Source organism: Fringilla coelebs, assembly GCF_963513975.1.
Source record: "Fringilla coelebs genome assembly, chromosome: 8".
Lineage (NCBI taxonomy): Eukaryota > Metazoa > Chordata > Aves > Passeriformes > Fringillidae > Fringilla > Fringilla coelebs.
The window spans coordinates 4,184,619-4,204,379 of record NC_140066.1 but is presented as its reverse complement, the minus strand read 5'-3'; the positions used below and the strand labels follow the sequence as shown (position 1 = coordinate 4,204,379).

Sequence of the window (19,761 nt, the reverse complement as noted above, 5' to 3'; positions counted from 1 at the left end):
CTGCATCTCCCATGGGGACAGAGCAGGTGCCTGGAGAGTGGCAGCAGCAGCATCCCAGGATCTGTGGGGGATGGCACAGACTACAGCCACACTGCCCTCCCCAAAAGCCATGAGCTCCCAAGAGGAGGAGAGAACTGGATGATGGATAACCCATATTTCACAGGTCAGCCTGCAAACTACCGTAGGCCCTAGTGCTCCTCTCTCTCCCTCTCCTGTCCTGGGGACTGGGTCCAAGGACACACCACTCAGGTCATGAGGAAAGGCAGGCAGCCCTGTGGTAGCTCCCAGAAAGCAAGTTTTCCTCCACTTCTCCCCCCAGAGTCGTTTATCCTGAGCCAGGAAAAGCCAGCAGCACCACTGTCATTTCTGACACCACATTTTCTCCCTTAAGACAATTCTGTTGAGATGCTGGAAACCCTTCTTCCTCTGAGGTCTGTTCCCCTCGATTACCCACAAATTACCCAGCAGACCTCCCTTGGGATGAGACAACCATTTTCTGAAGGAAGACAAGAGGCTGAAGACTTGTTTGGGGAGAGAGAGAATCACACATCAAACCGCTCACTCCTCGCAAACCTGAGCCAAAACTGCTTGTACAAACTTCAACCCCTAAACCACAACAACTTCCTTATCAAAGGCAAAGCAACAGATCAAACCCAGCATGCCTCTTTGCCACATTTTCTTCCCCTTTTCAAGCCTGTGAAGTAAGTTTTGCTGAGGCAAGGAGGAGGATGGCTCCTCAATGAAGAAGTTAAAACCGGCGCCTAAATGATGTCGTGTTCCCAAGCGCGGGTGTTTGTCAAGCTGTCCTCCTCGGGGGGCTCGCTTCCCACAGACAACCCTCCTGGAATGAGACAGCACCTCTCTGCTCCAGCCTGGCAACAACAGCAATAAATCACAGCTAATCCTCACAAGGACAGCAGCGATGTGTTTCGGCTCTGGTTATGAAGAGCGGAGGTGCCAACGCAAACTGGGGCTTTTAAATCACCTGTCACGGGCTCAACAAGCATGAGAAATATTAATGGATTCGGCTGGAGGAGCACGGGGAAGTGGGAGGACAAAGTGAGTCCACGGAAGGGAAGGGAGTCAGAGGTATTTAAAACTTCCTTCACGTAATCTGTGGCTCGCATTCACGCTGCCTTGGCCTGGATTTTGCCACTACCATCAGGATTATTGATCAGTTTTTAAAGCCTTACATCGTTTACAGTAGTCAGCCAAAAAAAAGACCCATCCTGAATTAATAAGAAGTCCAAGCAGCTCTGCTGAGAGCCTTGGAAATGCCAAGGGAGCAACAACTCACTGCAATGCCTTGCAATTAAAAATTCCCACTAACAAGCAGCGATAACATGGGATAAAATGGATGTGCACACACAGACACACAGACAGAGACACACAGACACACACACCTCTCCCTGGACTGCAGGGAGTTCTGCTGTGAGCTCCAGCCCCAGAAAGCAGTGCCTTAGGCTGGGCTATTACACATCAACAGCACAAAACTGTCCCCGGTGACTCAGCGCTGTGCCGTGTAATGTCATTAGCCTGTGACAATCTGCCTCACAAACCCCACTGCCCTCAGCAGGCAGCTGAGGGAGGGTCCTGTTTTCCCATATCTGGAATGAACACAGAAATCTGCAACTTCAGAGAGGCTGGGAGGAAGAGGCCCGTAGCTCCAGGAGCCCATGGCTGTGGATGAGCCCGCCGTCATTCCTGCTGCGTGGTCCACACTGAGGATGGGATGCCAGCAATCCCTCCTCTGCTGATTCTCCTGGGTGGAAGACCAGGAGACCAGGAGAATCCAGGGGTTTATCTGCCCCAGGATCCCACCCAGGAAGGGTGTGGACAGCCTGAGCACCACTGGGCTGTGCCTGCATGGTAGAGCTCGTGCAGGAGGATCATGCTGACAGGCAACCCAGCGCTGGGACAGCTCCAACAGGAGATTAAACAGAGGCTTTGGAGGAGCTGGAGCCTTTACAGCTTCAGCTGCTCTGCACCAAGTGACAATGCTCACCAGCACAGCCCCAGCGTGTCCCCATCGGCAGCAGCGGTGAATGAGGGCACAGGCTCGGAAAGCCAGGAGCTTTCTGCTGGAAATCAGCATGTTACAGTGCTGCTATCCCCTCTGGAGAAGGGGAGGAACAAACAAAATGCCAGGCACCCACTGACAAGCATGGAGAAAAATTAAACAGCGTTTCTGAAGAAGTGCCTCAACGCAGAGCAACAAAACCTGTCTGTCTGCAGACTTTCTGCACTCTTCCCTGGAAATCCTTCCACCTGGTAAGGGATGATATATTTGAATTAAAGTTTGTATAACACATCCACAGCTTGGGATGGAAAACACTGGAGAAGAGCAGAGCACAATCACCCTTCCAATCATCTGGCCAAAGCACAAGGGCAAATACCAAGCCAGACCCAGCAGGAAGGCGCTGACTCCTCAGCAAATTCCTGGATTACTGATACCAGCACCAGGCAAAAAGGACTGATGGAGGAAATGGCAAAAACATGGAAAGATTAAAAATCTTAAAAAATTAAATCCTGAAATGTGAATGTAACACTCAGAAACCCTGATGGACGCTAAGAGAGTCCAATGAACTCCAGCAAACCTGTCCATCCGAGTTCCTCTGATCAACCTCCTTTGCTGCACAAACCACAATCTCCAATTCTGCTTTTGGGATCCCACCTACTTTTTTAATGCACCTCAGTCCTGCAGCCTCCCACACAGACCTGCCAGGACCTCTCCAGAAGGCTGTTATCTCCACACCTGTCACAGTTCCCAGGCTGCAGTATGTGCTGGCAGAGCTCCTTCTTCCTCATCCCAAAAAATTCATCAAACCCCGTCCCAGCTGGGACCCAAACTCCCCCAATCTATGACAGACAAACCCCAAACCAAAGCCCCTGGTGGCTCCCAGAAGATGAGACACAACCAGGCAAATTGTCAAGACCTGGGGAGTTTGTTAAATGAGTAATTATTTTTCCTTCTATTTTTGACATTCAAAATTTTCTGCAACAATTTGGTGCCAAAAAAGGAAATACCTGATTCCTGTGTTATTCACCCTGGACACCACTCCACCAATGATTATCTGTCAGAGGTTTAATTGTGCTTGGAAGCTTGCCAGGAATAATGCACGGGAAGCATAGGAAAAGCAGGCAGACATTCATCCAGAGAGGCAGCTCTTCCCAGCATTCCAAATCTCCTCCCCAAATTAGCAACTGCTTCCTTTCCATGGCTTTTTAAAGGATGGCTGGCTGGCCATCCAACATTTTCCAAGTCTGTTCAGGTGTTACAGTCTTGGAGAATGTTGTGCAGAGTCACAAGGGTGGAAGAGGGGTAGGAAGGACAGAGAGGGCAGCTGTCACCTGGGCTGTCCCCACCAGCACCAGCCACAAGGCTGCAGATTGCTTTGTTCTGCAAGTGTGCAGCTGGCTCTGGAGTGTCTCTCCATCCCCAATATAGCATCCAGTCCTTCCACAGGGAACAGCCCTTCCCCTCTCCTTTTCTTCCAGCCTCTGGCAAGATTTAAAAGGCAGCAGCAGAGACCTTTTCACCTCATCTCCCTTAGGAAGAATAAAGCAGGCAGACTTCAGGAGGGAGAAAATCTTGTGTCATAGAAGTCCCAGTGGCCTCTCTCTTGGGAGATACTCAAGTCAGGGCTATCTCCTCTATGACACAGGAAAATCCCTTGCAATTATATCACTGGTGCAGTCCCTTGGAAACAACATCACCACCTCTCTCTGGCAAAGCACCACCAACATAAGAAGCAGCAGCAAGTGCATGGAGAAATAACCAAGGCATATGATGGGAGGTTTCCTTTTTATATTTTCATTTCCTGAGCCAAAGCAAATGCCATGTCAATGCCAAGAGGCTCTTGGTACAGATGCCATCTCATGGGTGTTCTGCACACATTCCATGTAGGAATCATGAAGGGACAAACTGAAGAAAGGACTAGTTAAGATCATCAGCTCCACTATCCTTTCCTTCTCCAAGGCAGGAGGAGCTAGGCTGGCAGATCCTGGATTAACATCTGGCAGATCTTGGATTAACATCTCTGCTCCCTCAAAACAATCAGGACCCCCTTCTCCCAGCTCCTCTAGAGCAGTGCTTCCTTATCTTCCCATTTACAAAGATTTTCCTGATCTCTTGCTGCAATTTAAGCCCATTATTTACCACTTTATCATCCACTATTGGCAAAAGCCTTTCTAAGTTTCAAGAGTTTTTCCTACATGCTGCCCTCCTTCCCTTTATTATCCTTGAAACAACTCTTTCAGCCCCAGCTTGAAGACATTTTCTACCCCCCCAATTATCTTACTGTTGTCCCCTGGGCTCTTTGCACCCCTCCATGGTACCCAAAACTGGACAAATCCTTCAGCTAAGCATAGTCAGAGGTTTACTTTAAGGACATTTGCCTCTTTTTTTAACTTCCACAGGCTGACTCAGTCTGGAGCAGCCCCCCATAAGCCAAACCCTGGCCTGTTGGGCTGGTATTGAGGCATTTCTCCATCCTACACTGGTGCCACAGCTCCCTCCTGGACCTGCCCTTGTTTGCAGCTGCCTGTTTGTTTCTGCCTGATTTCCCAACATTGTTTGGAGCTCTGCTCCCTCCTACTCACGTGTGCAATATCCCTGCCTCTCCCCAGCTGGGTTTCACCTGCAGAGCTTGGAGTGCATTTCATGCTGCCCTTAACACCCTCCTGACCTCCACGGGTGGGATGAGTGGGTTTCCAGCTCTGTGAATATGGAGGCAGCTGATCCTTCTGTGACTGCTGCCATGTGAAACCTCAGCTCTTCATAAAACTGGAGCAAAGCCACCCCAGCTGCCAGAGGGTGATGCAGCAGTGGGGAGGGTGACATTCAGCAATAGTCTAAATTAATCTGTCAGGCTGGATTTTTCTTTCAAACAGAACTGTTCAGGGCTGGGTGCAGGCCTTTGTTCAGCTGAGATCCCCTCCCTCCAGGATCCCCCCCTCCCCACAAGCCAAATCTAGTGGTGTTCCTGTCATTGCCACGCTGCAAAACCTTTGCTTTAGCTCACAGTTTTGGGTCTGTTCCCCCCATCACAAATCCATGAAAATTCATGTGCTTCAGGAAATCAAACCCCAGTTGCTATGGTGAAAGGCATTCTGCAAACTAAGAAACAAATACAAGTGGGACATTTGGAGGTTACCAGATTTTTTGCACATCTTTCAGACAAGAATAAAAACCCTTTCAGCAAATTAAAGGCTCCAATAAGATCCCGGAGCTACACCTCAAACATGAGGGATTTGCAGTACAACTTAAGGAAATTAATAATCAAGCACTGCATTTCTCCACAGAAGCCTCATCCCCATGGCTCCTATTACAGCAAATGCAGCAACAGTTTCTGAGAGCTGGGCTTTTTGCCTTTGCTGCAGAGATGGCAGGAGGCTTGGGAGGCATCCGGGAACCCCGGGACACGGAGCTGCCGTCAGTGTGACCTCTCACTACGCCCACCGAGCACCAAGAGGAGGAGTCTAGCTAGAGAGCCAGTAAATTAATTCAGACAGACACAGAAAATTATCCAGCAGAAGGGTCATGGCACCTTGGGGATGAACTGTCCACTTTTGCTAATCAGTGGGTTGGGGTTTTTTGCATTTAATGTGCTGGGTCCTTGCCTTCTATTAAGGCACTGCTGTAATTCAACCCCTGCCAGCTCCACGGAGAAAAATTGTCCTCTAAAGATCAAAGAGGTGACACAGCCCTGGCTGGCTGGTGGCACAGCAGGGATCCCAGGGAGGTGAGGAGGGGGAATGCTCACTGGGTGGGAGGCAGAGGCACCCACAGAACCTCCAAAAGGCTCAGCTGCTGGCCTGGGTGGGAGTGCAGAGGTGCAGGGGAAAGAGCATTCAGAGCTCTTTTCTCCACAAACCGTCCTCCAGCTCTCACAGCTCCTGCTAAAATTAGTCAGAGGGGTGTAGAGCACCTCTAAGAGAAAAAAAAAAAAGGCTTTTCCTTTTCTTGGTAAGGTCACCAAAGAGATCTCTGTCATGCAAAGGCAGCACAAACCTTCTGCACTGCGCTCTCCTCCGTGCAGTAGCTCAGCCTTCCCCCAAAACCTCCAACACTGCCTCCAAGGCCTGAACACTCCAACAAAGATATCTTCCCTCCTTTGTCTGCTCTGATTTTTCAAATGCCACTTCAGATTCCTGTTTCATCAAATGCAAATAACATGAATATGGCTTTTTCTCCCCCTGAAGAATATAATTCGCAGGAAAGCATTTTCACAGCAACCCCAATTTAATCTCCTTTTTTTTTTCCCCATGATTATACAAACTGATCTCCAGTCTCATCTGCTCAACTGTCACATCCTCCCATCCCACTGTTGCTCTAATTGCACAGTGCTGAGCCCCCTCGATTGTTCCGGTACCTCTTGGTAATGCAGGAATTCTCCCCCCTGCAAAGTGCCAGCACAGCCTTTCATTCCTGCTTTTGATTCTTCTGTAAAAACGAGGTGAGGAAAGCACTGGCTTATTTCTGAGATCCTGATGTTGCACCACAATCTCTTACTCAGTCTTCCCTCACCTCAGTGGATTCTTTGTTTGGTATTTTTAACTCTAAACTTTCCAAGCAGCCACCTCCTGTTAGGTATTTGTTCCGGCTGTCAGTCCTACTTTGGATCTACATCTTTACCACCTTGCTGAGGACAACAAGATGTTCTTACCCTTTCTGAACACCAGGCAGTCTTGATCCTCACCTAACACCGGTCCTTTGGCTCTTTGATTCACCTCAGCTTAGAAATGTATCAGGAAAAGACTCAGCCTCCTTAAATCCACAAACAAAATTTACACAAAAGGCCTGGGTTCCAACTGCTGCAGAACACAAGACAAACTCCTCATCTGCAAGTGGAGCTGGCTCTGCACAGGGGCACACCTTCATTTGTTTACAGCTTGGTGGGCTTGGGGTATTTTGAAGGGTCAGGGGTTTATTCAGGCCAAGGTTTTTCTTTTCCACTGCACCTCTCTCTGTGGCATTGCATCAAATGTTTTACACTGAACTGCTGCATGCCACAGCCACCACACTGCTCTTACCCAGCAGGACAGACACACTGATAGGGAACACCACTGGCTCTCCAGAGCATCAGACAGTAAATGCACTTTTCCCCTGCTCCCAGTGCCATAACTCAATACACTTATGCAGGCCTCAAAAGAGAAGGAGCCTCATCAAATGATGCCTTATCTGACCTAGAAGCCCTCCCTGGGCACTCTTGCAGCCCTGCTGCTGGACCAGCGCACGGCAGCATGTGTCACCACCTTGGCTGATCCCATTCCCAGTCTTCCATCCCAGCTTAAAGTCTCCCCTAATGCCCTAAAGACATAAGATGTGCAGCTTTCTGCTGCTGTACCTCAGTAGCTGTTCCCTCAATATTTAATCTTGTAAGCTGTTAATGCACGGATCTGTGCTAAGCGGCAGAGTTCAGCTTTTTCTGCACTCAGAATTTGCTTCCTTCTTGTCTGAACGTGGCAAAGGCCATTCATTTACTTCTCAGACCTCAACTCAAGCCAAAATTCATCCCATTTTAACCCAGTGAGAGTCCAGGTGGTTTCCTTCCTTTCCCTTAAACGGGCAACTGAAATTTTTGGCCAGCCGGCCTTTTTTGCGTTTCTTTTCCTTTTTATTTATTCACTGCAGCCTTAGTTGGATTTTTTTCCCCACTAAACAAAACCAAATAAAAGCCCGGAGGCAGCGCAGCCTCGTCTCCGGAGGTGCCGGCAGCTGCCCTGGGTGCCTCGGTGCCAGCGCTGTGCCAGCTGCGGCGCAGGGAGCGCGGCAGGGAGCTGCCAGCCTGGCATCTCCCCCAGGCCTGGCCTGCCCGAGCTGCTGGGGCCTTTCAGCAGCAATTGCTGCCTCCTCCCTCCGCTCTCCTGACTCTTTCCTGCCTCCTCCCTCTGCTCTCCTGACTCTTTCCTGCCTCCTCCCTCCGCTCTCCTGACCGGAGAACGATTTCGGTGCGTGGCTGGGATGTTCAGAGCCAGCCTAGAGGGAATACGTCCATGTCCATGAAGCATCTCCAGCTTTTTGGGACTAGAGCAGAGAAGTGCAAAGCCAAAGCTCTGTTGGACACAAATCTTGGACACAAATCTCACACAGCCCCTTGGGCTCTCAGCTCCACCTATGCCAGGAAACCTTTTTCAGGGATATTCTTCAAGACACAAGTAATTTAAACTCCCAAACGCAAGTCATCCTACAGGATCTATTTTCTGAGCAGTGTGGGAAGGTACCGGCCTGCACAACCATTTATTAGCACAAATAGGAGTGTATGTTTAACTCTGTAGAACGGGTAGAACAAAGGATTATTAAATAAAATTCTGATTAGTTCAGCTGAAAGCAAAATACCAGCTGGAGCCTGGTGTAGCGCAGGCATGTTATCAGCAAACATGTGCTGCCAGCGCATCTGCACACACACACACAGACACACACACCCCCCAGCTCTGACCATGGGGAGCCTCAGCCTGGAACAGCAGAGCCACAGCACTCCCATCGTGTTCTGTGCCCCGACAGCTCCAGTCCTGCCCTGAGCCTTTGGCCCTACAGGGCTGCACAATGGGAATGAGAGTGATGAAACCTGAGTTTTCCCACTTACCCTCCTACCAGCAGCCATGCTTTGTTAGCGTTCCAAGTGGGAACACAGCCACTCAGCAGAGCTATCACAGAGTCCCACCGCCTGGAATCACATGCAGGGCACATGGCTCTCCCTCCCACCAGCCTGCCTAAGTGCAGCCATATTCATTAACAGCCCGTCCTTTAGATCCTGGTGCAAAAGTTAATGAAGCCACTTTGCGAGAGGGCAGCCTCCCCAGCACAAGATAAATAATGGATATAAAAGCAGGCTGGGAGGGAACTGGTGCATCCCTGCAAGGTCATGCTGGAATGCATCAGTGGCTCACTGAGGCTGGGCTCCTCCGGTAAGAAGCCTGGAGCTATTTATGACTCATGTAATTAATTAATGCCAACGGGCGTTCTGCTGCAGGCACGTGGGAGACCAAAGGGAAATACGAAGCGGGCAGGTTAGGAAATGTAGTGGAGGTGGGAGAGAAGGATGACATTTCTTGTGGCAAGACATGCTTTGAAGTAATTACCAGCAGTCCAAACAGCCAGCAGCTCTTTTGGCTACGTCAGTACAAAATCAATTAGGAGCTTTAAAAATGCAACGGGCTCATATTTCCGAGAGCATCAAGGATAAGAAGTAGCCTCGGAAGGAGAGCAGTTGCATTTCCAAGCACCGTGCACCTGAAGACCCTTCCCCAGATCCTCAGACCCCACAAACGGTGTGACCAGCAGAGGGAGCATGGTTAATACCGTCCCAGTCACAAACGGTTTGGGATGAGAGCACGGAGGGAGACCCACAGTTTGATTTTGTGTGTCTCTAAAGCCTAGGGACCAGTTTAACAGAAGCAGGAGAAAGGAGTGAAGGTGAACGTGGAGAAAGCAGAGTCCTGCAGGCACTCAGGGCTCCTGCCACAAATCTCCCCCTTCCAGAGCCGGCTCTCCCAACATTGGGAGCTATCCAAAACTGCAGATCACGTCAAGAAAGGGACCAGGGCTGTGGCTTCCCTGCTCCAGCTTGCAATACTGCAGTCTCACACTGCACACTCAACATGTGGTGACGCTGAGTCATGACACCATGCTCGCACAGACCGTTTGAGGACAATGAGAGCTTAACCTAATTTTGTCCCTTTGTTTGTCCTCTGCACACAGATCAATCAGTTCCACTCCCTGCCTTCACATCCCCCTGCATCCAGCGCCTGATACATTATTAAGACTGTAAATACAAATAAAGCTCACTCTTCCCCTCCTCTGGGAGGGCTCTAAAGTCCTTCTGGGTTGTCCAGTTCCCACCCAGTCTGCATCCTCTCTCGTGTATCTTCATTGCCAGAATATCTTCTTACCCTTCCCAAATGTATCCATGCATTGTCCTCGCTCCCTCTTATCAGAGCTGCCTGCAACAAATCCTCTCACACAATGAGGATTGGAAATTTGCTTACAAGCTGGTGCTGTTTTCCATTTCTGCTCCTCTGTGCATCTCTTTTCTCTCTGGACACTTGCAGGGGTCAAGCAGCATAGCATCAGTCTGCCACAGCCATCTGGATGAGCAGCAGAGGCTGCCTGCAGCCCCAACCCTGGTTAGCAAAGCCTGGGAGTCTGCAGCGTGCTCCCCTTTGAGCCTTCCCCAACCTCCACAGTCTGGGGGATCGTGTTTTCTAACCTCTGATCACTGCCAAAGCCCTCGGATCCTGGTGGGACTCCCTACCACTACCCAGTGTTTTTCTGGAGCAAATCAATAGCAGAGATTAAAAACCAAAAAGGAAAGAGTAAGTGAAATGAGAGTGGGGTTTAGTTTCATAAATATATATGAGTAGAACAAGAGCAACGAAGTGCTTCTTTCTGGTGGGCTGAGAATCAACTCGAGCCTGAGTCTCCAGGGTAAAACAGGAGCGAAGTAAACGACAACACGAACACCCACTTAGCATTCGTGCTTCATATCCCTGCTCTGAGCCTCAGCAGCTTCAGGAATGCTCCTGTTAAATACTGCCATGCTCCCAATTACCAGTGATCTGGACTGTTTATTTTCTAAACAGATTCCCCCCTCTCCCCACCCCGATCCCCCCCCAAGCCCCAGGAGATCCCATAAGCCTAAGACAAAAGCAGTCTAGAAGAGGTGTTTCAACCTCTTCTGGCTATACAATATCCATAGCTGGCTCCATTTCCCTAATTGTTTCATACTGACCTTGAGGATATTTTGGCCATTAAATGACTCCCGCTCCTTGAAAGATGATTTACCAGGCATTGTGTTGTTTCGTTCTTCAGCTGTAGAGAGAAAAGCCGCCACCAGAATGAGCTTCAGATGGGAGAACTCTGTGTGCTGTACTTCACCCCCCACTCTGTCCCTCCCCAAAGTCAGCTGCCAGCTAATAAACCATCTTTGCTCAGTTCTCAGTGCAAAAAAAACAATTCCACTTGGATTTTAGGAGGAAAAGGGCTGGAACTGGTGCCTCTATCGGGATCACCTCTGTTAGCTGGAGGAAAGGCCCCAAACCACAGCTACTGCCCTGGTGACTCTGTAGGGCTGACTGCTCAGTGCAACACACCTGCTTCTCTCTGGCTCGTTTTCATCCCTCATCCTGCCATGTCAGGCTGCGAGACAGCACTTGCATGGCCTGGAACAGCCCCAGATTCTAGGCTGAGCACACCAGCACAGCGCCAGGCGGGATGCGGGCGAACCCGACACAAACCTGTGCTGGGGATGCTTCTGTGGGGTGGACACACACACACACACACACACACACACACACAAACATTCAGAACAGCAACCCAGGCCTACAGCAGCTGCCAAAAGCCCAGGTCTGAGATCCATTTCCCCAGAGCACGGCTGGGTTTTTACATAATCCCCAAGTACATGATCTGTTCCTTCCACAGGACCTCTGCCTCACTCGGTGAATCTATTCAGTATTTTTTTTTCATCTCCATCATTAACTATGAAGTCCCCCTCACATCCAGCTTGCTGTTCAAATCCTGTATGGAATACAAAGAGACTTCTATGGCTGCCTGCAGAATGCTGGCGGAATGCTCTCCCCATTGTGTCTGAATGCCTCTCATGCCTCATGGGGCTGTGCAGAATATAGACTCAGGATGCCAGACCTAGCTGCCCATGTGCAGAGCCACATCAGCACTCTGGGGTCGCATTTTCAGGGCTCAGTTTGAGAGCCCCACAGGGTTTCTATGCCCTGGGTGTGTTTGTTTGACTTCAAGCAGCAGTCAGAGCCAAACCTGCCCAGAAGACAATGACACAAATCACCTGCTGTTATCACTGTCCCTGCAGAGATTCAGAGAGGCAACAACTAAAGAATTCTTGACACAAACTATTGCAGTGCACAGGGGCCACTGTGCCAGAGCATGCACGTTTGCACATGGAGAACCAGGCTGGAACACACTGCCCCTCCCCAAGGATGATGCTTTTAGGGCTGCTTTATAAAGTAATGTGATCAGAACCATGCTACAGACAGCCAGAGCAGACAATCTTTTGGCAGAGACAGCAGACGCCATACACTCAAGAATAGCTCACATTCAGCTTTGCATCACATTCATCTGTCTGCATCTGATTTAAGGAGAAAGACAATGGAATCACTTTCCTAAAGAAATGGGCAGTCTCTAAGTTAACCAAAGAGGATTATGTTTTCATCTCGTTTGAAGGTCAGCACAACACATGGAGTTGTTACTCAGTTTCAATTTAACACCGGGGTGCAGAGAGCCCAAGATCTCACCTCCAGGAGGAGTGGCTGAGGTCACCTGCCATGTTCAGCCTGAAGGAGACTGAGGGGACACCTCATCAGGGTCTGCAGCTTCCTCATAAAGGGCAGTGCAGGAGCAGCTCTGATCTCTGTCACCAGGGACAGGACCCAGGGGCATTGCTGGAGCTGTGCCAGGGGAGGCTGGATATTGGGAAAAGGTTCTTTGCCCAGAGGGAACACTGACCAGGATCCCCAGGAAATGGTCACAGCTCCAAGGCTGCCAGAGCTCCAGGAGTGTTTGGACAACGCTCTCAGGCACAGGGTGGAATTGTTGGGGTGTCCTGGGCAGGGCAGCAGCTGGGCTGGATGATCCTTGTGGGTCCCTTCCCACTCAGGACATTCTATGATTCTACTTGAACATATTTTTCCCTAGCTCAGATACTACGAGTGCTACAGGATGCCAAGGTTTTGAATCTATGACTTTTGTTCATTGCTTTATTTTCTTCTGGGTTTTATTAGCACACATCTCCCCCCAGCCCCGTAGGTAAGAAAAATCACACTGAAAAAGCAAACGACAAAAGCGTCTGCTGAGAAATTGTTGGAAGGGAGAAATGAGACTACTTGAAATGCATTTAGCAGCAAGGATGAAGGCTCTACATACTTGGATCTTTCCTGAAGAGAGTGTTCATGACTGTGGCATGCAGCTTCACCCTGTCCCATTCTTTAAGCATCAGGCCAGAGGCCACAAAGCGTTCCACCAGCTGATCAGCGACCATCTGCAACCTGGGAAGCAAAGAGAAAAACAGGGCCACATAAAACAAGGAGCCTCTGCAGCATCAGCTCTGGGCTTTTCAGCCAGAAGGGCAGCAAGTGTGAAATGAAGTCTCTGCATGCACACAGGAAAGGGAGCTAGTCCCTGATGGAAAGCGAGCAGAGGCATCAGCATTCAGCTCTAATGCAAAAAGTTCTGACTGTTGCACAAAGCTTCCTCTGTGATCGCTTCTGCTGCAAATATTCCACGAGGAAGGGCAGATTTAGCACAGCAGAGAGCTTGCTCACAGTGACAGATGTTACTGGGAGCTGAAGGATGCATCTTTCTACTGCCAGGAAACACAATGTGACTCTCCTTGCAAATGCTAAAATCTGCACACCCGCAGGGGCTTGGGCACCTTGGCTCCCAGAGGATGCTCCCAGGGACTGCTGCAGCCTGGCTCCTCTCTGCCCCAGATAACCAGCCCAACACTGGGCTTGCTGTCTGGGAGAGCCCAGAACGTGGTGACAGGGCCACAAACCCTGTCAGCACTTCCTGGTGAGCACTCCAGCTTTGGAGCTACTGAGCAAGCAAAAGCAAAATCCAAGGACTTATTCCCATCTTTGTATCTGGCCTTGACTGTCAGGATCTGAGGGCAGACCCATCCTAGGACAGGCAGCAGGAGCAGGGATCAGAGCAATGTGCTCATGTCTAAGGAGCTGAAGGAGCTTCCAGGCTGCTGCTGTGCCCAAGAAATGTCTGCAGTGCCTGATTCTTACCAAAGGTAGAGAGGATATGCCAGAATGAGAGCTTCCCATCTCTGAAAATAAGGCCAGAGGGTATTCAGCCTGTGCAGAAGAATCTGAGCTTCTCCCAGCACGTCCCAGGGAGGAGAGAGCTTTCTGCTCTGTGAGATCCCACCACGTTGGTGTCTCAGCTGTGGCAGAGCGTGGCCTGTCCCCAAAGCCTGGGGCTGCCACGCTCTGCAGGCCAGCTCTGACCCCACTGCTGGCTTTGGGCTGCCCCTCACGGGCTGCCAGCCCCCATGTGACCATTTCAAGACTCTCAAACTAGCAATTGTCACGGCTTTTTACTATTTTCTGGCTTTACTTCAGTGATTTTTAAAATTAGGAATGACAAAGATTAAATGAATATCATTACAGACAATACTAAAACAAATTAACAGAGAATAGCTCAAGTGAAAATGGTGCTTTATTACGTTATAAAGTTAATCAAGGAAATAAAACAAATTAGAATGAATTATAATGGAAATTATTTGCCATGTGGGAGGCATCAGAGCATGATCCCTCTTTCAGTCTGAGCCATTATATGTGCAGAAGGGCATGCCAACCCCTAATTCTGTCTGCAGTTATGCAAGCTAAGTCAGGATAAATCAAATCTCCTGCTCTACAGCTTAAGCTGATCAAGATCATCCAAAGATCAGGAAGGAACTCCACCCCTCAGCCATGCCAGGAACTACACAGAGCTAACAGGACATCTTGCATGAGACAGGAAGGCACACACCTCTCTCTAGCACAGGCTGCAGCAGTCTGATCCAGCACAGGAAGCCACGTGGCTGCTGCTCTCCTCTGGTATTGGCCTTGCAGCTCAGAAACTGCTTCCCCATTTCCCTAAGCAAGGCACAGCAGGTTTCAGCAGGTTCAAGGAGCTGCTCAGCAATGACCTGTGTCACAGGCCAGAAAACAAAGCAGGGTTTTCTGGAGATATCACCATTTGTCCTCTCTTTATAATCACTGCTGGTCCAACACAGTGTCTGCTTGAATCTCAAAGGAAGGAAAAGCTGCTCTCCATCAACACAAAATACCTTTTTTTTTCCCCTCTGCAAAGCTAAATGTTTTTCTGGATGCTTGCTAATAGCTAAGGAACTATGTAAGGGGAGAAGTGCCAGATGAATGATTTCAGGAGAAGGTGCTTCACCCAGATGGTTGTGGGGCACTGAACAGGGAATTGTCACTGGCCCCAAAGGTGCCAGAGCTCCAGGAGCACTTGGGCAGCACTTTCAGGGATAGAGTGGTGTGGTTGGGGTGTCCAGAGCAAGGAGCTGGACTCAATGACCCTGATGGGCCCTTTCCAACTCAGCCTACTCTGTGATTCTGTGAATTAATCTGCAGGTGAGGGCAGGACCAGCCTGGGTCAAGGATTAAAACCTGAGCCTGCTGCTATGCAAAAAGCAAAACAGATGCTGTGGAAGAGAAGCCTGGCAGTTTCTTGCCATGCAAAGCACAAGGTCTGGTTTTGTTCTAAACCTCAGCTAACAGATCTCTGTGAAGGACAGACATCAGCCCTTTCTTGGGGGGTGGGGAGTGCTGTTTTCAGTTTCAAGGCCAGGTGCATTTGAAGACCTCACTTCTCTCCCCTGCCCAAAGCAGCTCTGCCATCCCTGATGCACATCAGCACTGTGTGATGTGCAGCACTATGCCTAAGTGTGTTCTCACCACACAGGGTACAGCTGGCATCTGAAACAGAGCAGGGTGCAAGTACCAACAATTCCAGCTGTCCCCAGAGGCAGGCAGACATCACTGTCAATTCAGGCCCTGCTTATGCTCTGCAGGATTCCTCTCCCAGCTCCTCAAGCCGCAGATTTATTTTCAGATGCAACCAGACTGGTGAGCATTGCACCTCAGAGAGAGCCAGAGCTTGGTGACTCAGGAGAAGAGGCCCAGAGCTGGTATTTTAGATGCTCTCTACAACACAACCCACCAAAGGACATTTGGGTCATGCAGTGTCTGTCTCCATCTCATCTTTCTAAGTGCTTCTCCTCTCTTTCTCCCTGTGCTCTGGCTCCTGGCTGATTTCTGCCTTGCCCTGGTTCCCCACCTGCCTCATTTGTTTTAATCTCACCTCTTCCAGGGTAGGACAGACTTCAAAGTGGAAGAGCCAAGAAAAGGAAAAGACTTCAATTCCTACTGCCTCCCAGCAGTTCTTACATTTCTCATTTTCCCCCTCATTTCCTTATCCCACTTCCGATCTCTGACTTCAACACAGCCTCCAAAGTGTGGTTTTAAGCAGCACCCCCCCTTCACCATCTCCTCAGCCCTCAGGGAAAGGATGTGCCAGAACATATCCCTTCTTCCCTGAGCCAGTCCCTGCTCACAGCCTCCCTCCTCCAGCTGCACTGCTCCATGCTCCTCTGCTAGCTCCTGCTGTCCTCTAGCAATGGGAACAGACAACAAAAGGGCAGTGCTGTCAGGCAAAGAGAAGGGAGGCTCAGAGACAGGAGGTAAAGCTCTTTTGGCTACTCCCCCTCCCTCTCTCTGGCAACCAGCAGCACTGAGTACAACAGCTCTTATGTAAATCACAGAATCTACAGTGGTTTGGGTTGGAAGAGGTGTTAAAGATCAGCTGCTTCCAAACCCTGCCATAGGCAGAGACACCCTCCACCAGACCAGGGTGCTCCAAGCCCCACCTGTGTTTCCTCAGTCCTCCAGAAAGCACCAAGAGAAAAGATGGTGCTGCCACCAGTGATGTAGTCTTTGCCAAAAACAAGATGAAGGAAAGCTGTCCAGACACTGCCACATCCTGGGCAGGGCTGTTTGCAGAGCTGAAGCCATCAGCCACAGTGATGAACAGCACAAACACTGGAGCTGACACCAACCAGGCTTCAAGATCTTGCAGCAGCTGCTCCAAAAGACATTTCACACCCAGCACCCATTCCAGGCTGCTGCAGACACACAAACCAACTCTGTAATCAGGTCATGCTCTTCTGAGGACCTCCTGGGTTAACTGGGCTTTAAGAATAATTAAGTGCTGCAGAATAGAACACACCAGGCTGTCCAGATTAATCTGGACTGCAGGTTGGGAACTAGACAGTAGAGGCCAAATCATGCTGCCTTCTAAGTCATCTGAGGAGTATCTGCTTGGCCATCTTATCCCTGTGTGAGCTGTGACTCCATTACTCACCCTGACAGACTGCTGCAGAAACAAACGACATCCTTCAGCTGCAGCACCAGTGACTGAGTTAAAGAGCAAACACATCACTGCCTTAACTGCTTCAGGAAGCAAGGATGACTTCATCTTGGTGTCTGCTGGCCTGAGGACTGCCAGGAACACCCACCAGCTCCAGAGGGTTTCCCTGGCACTCTGGGGAGGAATGAAGGACAGGAGCAAGGGGAACTCACCTGTCTGAGCCATCCTTCATGTGGACTTTGGCATAAAGGACATCTGTCATGGCAGGGTCATCGTTCATGTACTCCACTCCTGCCACCTCCACCGTCAGGGGCTGGCCTCCAGTAATTTGGCTAAAAGCCAAGAAATCCATAATGTTAAAAAGCAAAATATCACACCAGCTCTTGAAATGCAACACACAGTGCTCCTTGTGCACATACCAAATATTTGTGTTTACTAGGGGAAGGAGATTACTCTTTCTGCCACAGTGAGACACAAATTTGGTGTTAAGTGGGGCTTAAATGTTACACAGAGCCTATGGGGCAGTGAACTCCACTGAGTTCTTCTTCTCTGTCCCCTATTTTTCAGCTTGTTTGCACTGCAAAAACCCAAACTCAAAAAGTCTCTTTAATTCCTAAAACTCAAAAGCCTACGGCTGCTATTGCCTTGTCACCCTGAGTGGTAAAAGAATTTAAATTCATACATTTGGTGTTTCAGACACACATTAAGTCAACCTGTCAGTGCTCACAGGCCACCCCAACATGGAGGTCTCCATCCACATGTCAGAAAATCCACCAGAAGGAAATGGTCCAAGTTCTCATTCCAGAGAGGCTCCTGCCTCCCTGTGAAAGGACCAACCATAAAGTCTCTGATTTTTGCTGGGAAAGGTACTTGATACAGAACACAGCTCTGAGTGCAACATCCAACCAGTAAACAGAGCTGGTTTAAAATCAGCCCCAGCTCTTCATGCAGGATATAATATGCACTCCCACACCTGCAAATGGCCTGTAGAGTGTGTCTGCTTCCCAACACCCTGCCTCCTTGCCTTTCCCAGCAGAGCATCCTGGGGAGGCTGGTGCCACAGCCAGTGCTCCCTGTGAGTAATTGATGCCTTGTTTAACACCCAGGGCTCATGGAAAGAACAGGGAGTGTCTGGGCAGGCAGATGTAACTAACACAAGTTAACAAGGTGAGTGTGACTGTGCTCTGACCTTGCTCACCTCTGTTCAGCTTTTGAGGTTCTCAGCAAAGATTCCTAAGTGAAACAAGCAGTGTGATTTCCCTTCCCAGTACAGTTACTGGGAGGGAAATAGCACAAATGTACTATTATGGACACCAAACTAACAGCACTAAAGGTCACATATTCTAAAAAGGGTCAAAAAGGTCACAGCTACCCTCACAGGGCACTGCCTGCACTTTAGAAAAGGAAATGAAAGCTAATGAAGGTTTATGTAGGTGGAAGGGAGCCTAATTAATTTTCCAAGTATATTTACTTGGGTGTGGAAGGGGAAATAAACTAAAGGTTACCTTCAAGTGTTGATTCCCCCTTCACTAAAGGAAATAGGGAGCAATGATTTTCTCGGCATCAGTTCAATCCACTTATGTGGAAGCTGGCACTTTCCAAATATTGCATTCAGAGCCTCCCCCTGGAAACACACTTGCATTTCTGTTCAACAGCTGAACTGGAGCCATCCTTTTAAAGGCAGAGGTATGAATTCTGGCCATGCATTAATTCCCACAGATATTAGCTGGCACAGCGTGGCCAATTCTTCATGCACAGAGGCAGCAAATGAATGAACGCGAAGGATCCGTGCTCTGTATGCAAAGGCTTTGCAGAAATAAATAAATAAACCAGCCCCTCAGGCCATCTCCAATTACTAAGCTGACCAGAGATAAGCTAATTACGGTGTCACTGGAGCACATTTGCAGCCAAAGCCCCAACATCTGCAGCTGGGTGTTAACAGGCAGCGAGGCGGCCGCGCTCCCAGAGCAGCACGGGCACTTTCAGCCTGATTACTCACAGGGCTCCCGATGGCTTCCCTGCACACAGCTCCCCTCGCCCAGGAATGTGTGTCAAGGACACCTCAGCATCTGCTCTGAGGCAGCAAGGAAGAGGGAAGTGCCAGAGCCAGAGCCCACTGCAGGCAGCGTGCAAAGGTAAGGGAGCTCAGCCCTCCCTCTGCTGCAGGGAGGGGACAGCGGCAAAAACTGCTCAGGCACAAAGGACGGGGATGCACGTGAAGAAGGGAAGTGAGCAGAGCAGGTTTTCAGGGAATGATGAAGGTCTGAGCTGAGCTACAGATGCTGTAAGGCTCTCTGTGGCTGCTCAGGGATTTCTACTGCCCCATTTGAAACATTTCTAAATGTTTCAAAACATTTCTAAATGTTTTTCTAAATTTTCCTAAATTTCTAGAGTTGAGAGAAGACTACTGGAGCTGCTCTTCTCTTCGCTGTTCCTTGTTAAGACAGAGTGCTGCTTTCCCCTCTCTCAAGGCCTCGGTGATGACATCTTTTTCCCACCACTTACTCCACAAAGTCTTCTTTGCACTGCTGCAGGAGGTCACAGGCTTTCTGGATCTCTTGTTCATTCAGGAGCACCAGTGTCCCAATAGTCAGGTGAAGCTTTGCAGGGTTCTGGAACAGGCTGCTGCTGACTCCGTGATCCTACAAATCAATCCATCACATAGAGGTGTCTTACCTCATGCACACACACTCTGCTCCATCACAGGGATAAATACTACAGAAAGCAGGTACCAAGTCACTGGCATCAATCCTTTTATCTCTGTTTGGGCTGGTATGACTCAAAGTTGAAAATTTTTCAGGTTTTGTGAAGAAGCAACCTCAGCCTGGCAGATGAGCTGCAGTCCCACC

The 19,761-nt window shown here is 49.5% G+C and overlaps 1 protein-coding gene across 1 annotated transcript in view; it reads right to left on the bottom strand.

Moving 5' to 3' along the window:
• Positions 1-761: 761 nt before the first annotated feature.
• Positions 762-19,761, bottom strand: part of ASCC1 (activating signal cointegrator 1 complex subunit 1) — a gene marked incomplete at its 3' end in the record, with an annotated part of 29,919 nt that continues 10,919 nt past the window's right edge. Inside the window, exons 6-14 of the mRNA XM_084210881.1 lie at positions 19,418-19,554; positions 17,125-17,244; positions 12,896-13,017; positions 10,734-10,813; positions 9,991-10,076; positions 8,342-8,399; positions 7,939-8,058; positions 1,565-1,762; positions 762-872 (exon numbers count right to left, since the gene is read on the bottom strand). Of these exons, the coding sequence (XP_084067007.1) occupies positions 762-872; positions 1,565-1,762; positions 7,939-8,058; positions 8,342-8,399; positions 9,991-10,076; positions 10,734-10,813; positions 12,896-13,017; positions 17,125-17,244; positions 19,418-19,554 (1,032 nt within the window). The remainder of the gene's footprint in view (positions 873-1,564; positions 1,763-7,938; positions 8,059-8,341; positions 8,400-9,990; positions 10,077-10,733; positions 10,814-12,895; positions 13,018-17,124; positions 17,245-19,417; positions 19,555-19,761) is intronic.